A 3,267-nucleotide genomic window follows, 5' to 3' on the forward strand; every position below is an offset into this window, starting at 1 on the left:
AGGAACGGCTAGGTAATGATGGTATTAGGAGTGCATGAGCCTGGGTCTTTGGCATGCCAGATAAGTTGTGCGCTACTGCTGCTGCTGCTGCTCTCTCCCTCTCTCTCTCTCTCTCTCTCTCTCTCTCTCTCTCTCTCTCTCTAAATTCCTTTTGTAGAAATTAGAAAGAAGAAGAAGGAAAAGAGAAGGATGGAAAAGAAATGGCTAGGGTGCGTGGAAAATGTTGAAACTTTTAATGTAGATCCGAAGATTTGTACTTAGCTCAACAAAAGAAGTTTCACCCAATATGGAAGAGTTGAATTCACACTCACAAGTTAGGGCACACGGCGGACTCAAACAATGTGTTTCACGTCCTACTTTATAAATTATCTTTTTTTAAGGGGTTATAAATTATCCTTTTGATTACACCTTCTCTGGTATATAAATTATTGCAATGTCACTTATTTAATTTATTTGGTTAAAACGGGTATTTTTTTTCTCCCGTTACAGTGCACGGGTTCTTTTGCTAGTAAGAAATAAAAACGAAAATCCGCAAAAAGAATTTTACACGAATCTCAATGTATGATCTCACGAATATAACATCAAACTCAGAGTAAGACTTAGCAAGACTGTTTAAATAGTGATGCATGCATGCGTAGCTTGCAATAGCACGTCTTATTGACGTACGTGTACGGTTCACCAACTCCCAGCCAGATGGTGAATTGGTGATGATCACCGTGCCCTCCTACAAATATACACCGGCCGGCCGTACCCCTGAACACGCAGGGCCAGATCTACAAACTGCAAACACATCCATCCCCAACTCCCAATGGCTCACGTTCTCGCTACGGCACAGCCCCTCGCCCTCCTCAAGCGGCCACCACCACCAAAGGCCAGCTTCGGCGATGGCAACGACAAGGCGCCAAAGGCCCGTCACGGGGAGTCCGAGTCGGACCCGGCGGTGGGTCTAGCCGTGGCGCGTCCCGAGTTCGGCGAGCATGGCGGCGTGAACATGTCCATTGAGGCCTCAGCAACGTTCACAGTCATGGAGCCGGACATCCTGCGCCGGCTCTTCACAGGGGAGCTAGGCCCGGAGCGCGACCAACTGTACATCTACAGCCGCCACTTCAATCCGACGGTGCTAGCTCTGGGGCGGCAGATGGCGGCCTTGGAGGGGACCGAGGCCGCCTACTGCACGGCGTCCGGCATGTCGGCCATCTCGTCCGTGCTGATGCAGCTGGTGGGCGCTGGCGGGCACGTGGTGGCATCGCGGTGTTTGTACGGCGGAACCCATGCCCTGCTGTCCCAATTCCTGCCGCGCACCTCGGGCGTGCACACGACGTTCGTGGACACGGACGACGAGGAGGCCGTACGCTCGGCCATGAAGCCAGGGGAGACGCGGGTGGTGTTCGTGGAGACTATGTCGAACCCGACACTTGCTGTTGCCGACATCCCGATGTTGGCGCGTTTGGCGTGCGAGGCCGGGGCCAAGCTGGTGGTGGACAACACCTTCACTCCCGTCGTCGTCTCGCCCGCGCGGCTAGGCGCCGACGTCGTCGTCCACAGCATGTCAAAGTTCATCAGCGGAGGCGCCGATATAATCGCCGGTAAGGATGGATCGATGCCCATCCTGGTCGTACTCGATCTGAAGGTCATAAAATAATAGTAGTAATATGCATGCAATACAAGCGTACACCTTTGTAAGCATAGGCTTCACCTTAGTGTAGCTAAATTAAGTAATATACTGTATGTGAGGAGTGAGGACTAGTGAAGCTATTGACGGAGTTGAATTCCAGGTGCGATCTGCGGTCCGGCGTGCCTGGTGAAAGCGATGATGGACCTGCAGGACGGTGCACTGATGCTCCTGGGCCCCACAATGAACGCTAAGGTGGCGTCCGAGCTTGCCGGGCGTCTTCCTCACCTGCCGCTACGAATGCAGGAGCACTCGCGCCGCGCCGCCGAGTTCGCCACCCGGATGCGCCGCCTGCGCCTCCATGTTACGTACCCTGGCCTTCCGGACCACCCGCACCACGACCGGTTGTCCGCCATGGGCAACCCGGGTTACGGCGCCGGTGGGATGTTGTGCGTGGACATGGGCACCGAAGAGCGGGCCAACAGCCTCATGTACCACCTACAGAACAGCACCCGGTTCGGCCTCATGGCCGTCAGCCTCGGCTACTACCAGACGCTCATGTCTTGCTCCGGGAATAGCACCAGCAGTGAGATGGCGCCCGACGACCGCGCCCGCGCCGGCATCTCCCCGGGCCTCATTCGCATGTCCATTGGGTACAATGGCACCCTGGACCAGCGCTGGGCGCAATTCGAGCGCGCCGTCACCCTTATGAAACAGGAGACCACCAGCGCTTCCGCAAGCAAGCTCATCTGACAGTTTGCTCCGCTACACTCCACACGTCATTTGTGTAATTTGTTCCCCTAGCTAAAATATGTTCTGCATACAAGTACAACTTTTAATTTGCTATCGTAACAGTTATAATTTGTTCCATAGTCGTCAGTATAGTGCTGTCAAATTCCTTATTATGATGGGGTAACCTTTGTCTACTCGGATTATTTCATGTACCAGGCTCTTATATCTACTACTCCCTCGGTTCCAAATTACTCGTCGTGGTTTTAGTTCAAATTTGAACTAAAACCACGACGAGTAATTTAGAACGGAGGGAGTAGATAGGAAGTGTGGCGTGCTGCATGCACCGCCTGCCTAACCCAGTAATAGAGAATGTATATCTCAACCCGGCAACAGTAAAAATTTGCCCTCAGTCACATAACAATGGTAGTATATCCCAAGTTTTAATAGAGAATACACATAGCAATTACACTTCCTATACATCTTCTAATGCGACAATTGTCCTTATATATGGTTTGTTCATATCAATAATCTAACACCCAAAAGAAACATACAGCACCATTGCTCAAACCCATCATTTCAGCCTCCCATTATAAAAATAAACTCAGGGATTGCACAAGTAGTTCATAACAGTACAAATACAACATGAATAACACATCACTTTCCAATCCGTCATTCATTTTATAAAATGGGTAACAACGTGACATGACTATGGGGTGGCGAATAAGGAAATGAGAGACAAAAAGGAAACCAGTAACAAGGATAACTAGGTATTGTGATCAAGTTGTTGCTTCGCAAGGATATTGATAAAAGTCTCGCCTGGGTTTATTAGCTATCATGAACCAAATAGAAATGTATACGCAATAAAAGTATCACCAGGGTTTTATAATATTGGTGTAGAATCCAAGACCCAAAATCTCCCGGCC

General features: G+C 50.4%; 1 protein-coding gene across 1 annotated transcript; it reads left to right on the forward strand.

The window, feature by feature from the left end:
- The first annotated feature begins 808 nt into the window (after positions 1 to 808).
- Positions 809 to 2,365, forward strand: LOC119284317 (methionine gamma-lyase-like). The gene is made up of 2 exons (XM_037563493.1): positions 809 to 1,586; positions 1,776 to 2,365. The coding sequence occupies exons 1-2, from the start codon at positions 809 to 811 to the stop codon at positions 2,363 to 2,365; spliced, it is 1,368 nt and encodes a 455-aa protein (XP_037419390.1).
- Positions 2,366 to 3,267: the final 902 nt, after the last annotated feature.

This window comes from Triticum dicoccoides, chromosome 4A (assembly GCF_002162155.2).
Source record: "Triticum dicoccoides isolate Atlit2015 ecotype Zavitan chromosome 4A, WEW_v2.0, whole genome shotgun sequence".
In the NCBI taxonomy this organism is placed as follows: Eukaryota; Viridiplantae; Streptophyta; class Magnoliopsida; order Poales; family Poaceae; genus Triticum; species Triticum dicoccoides.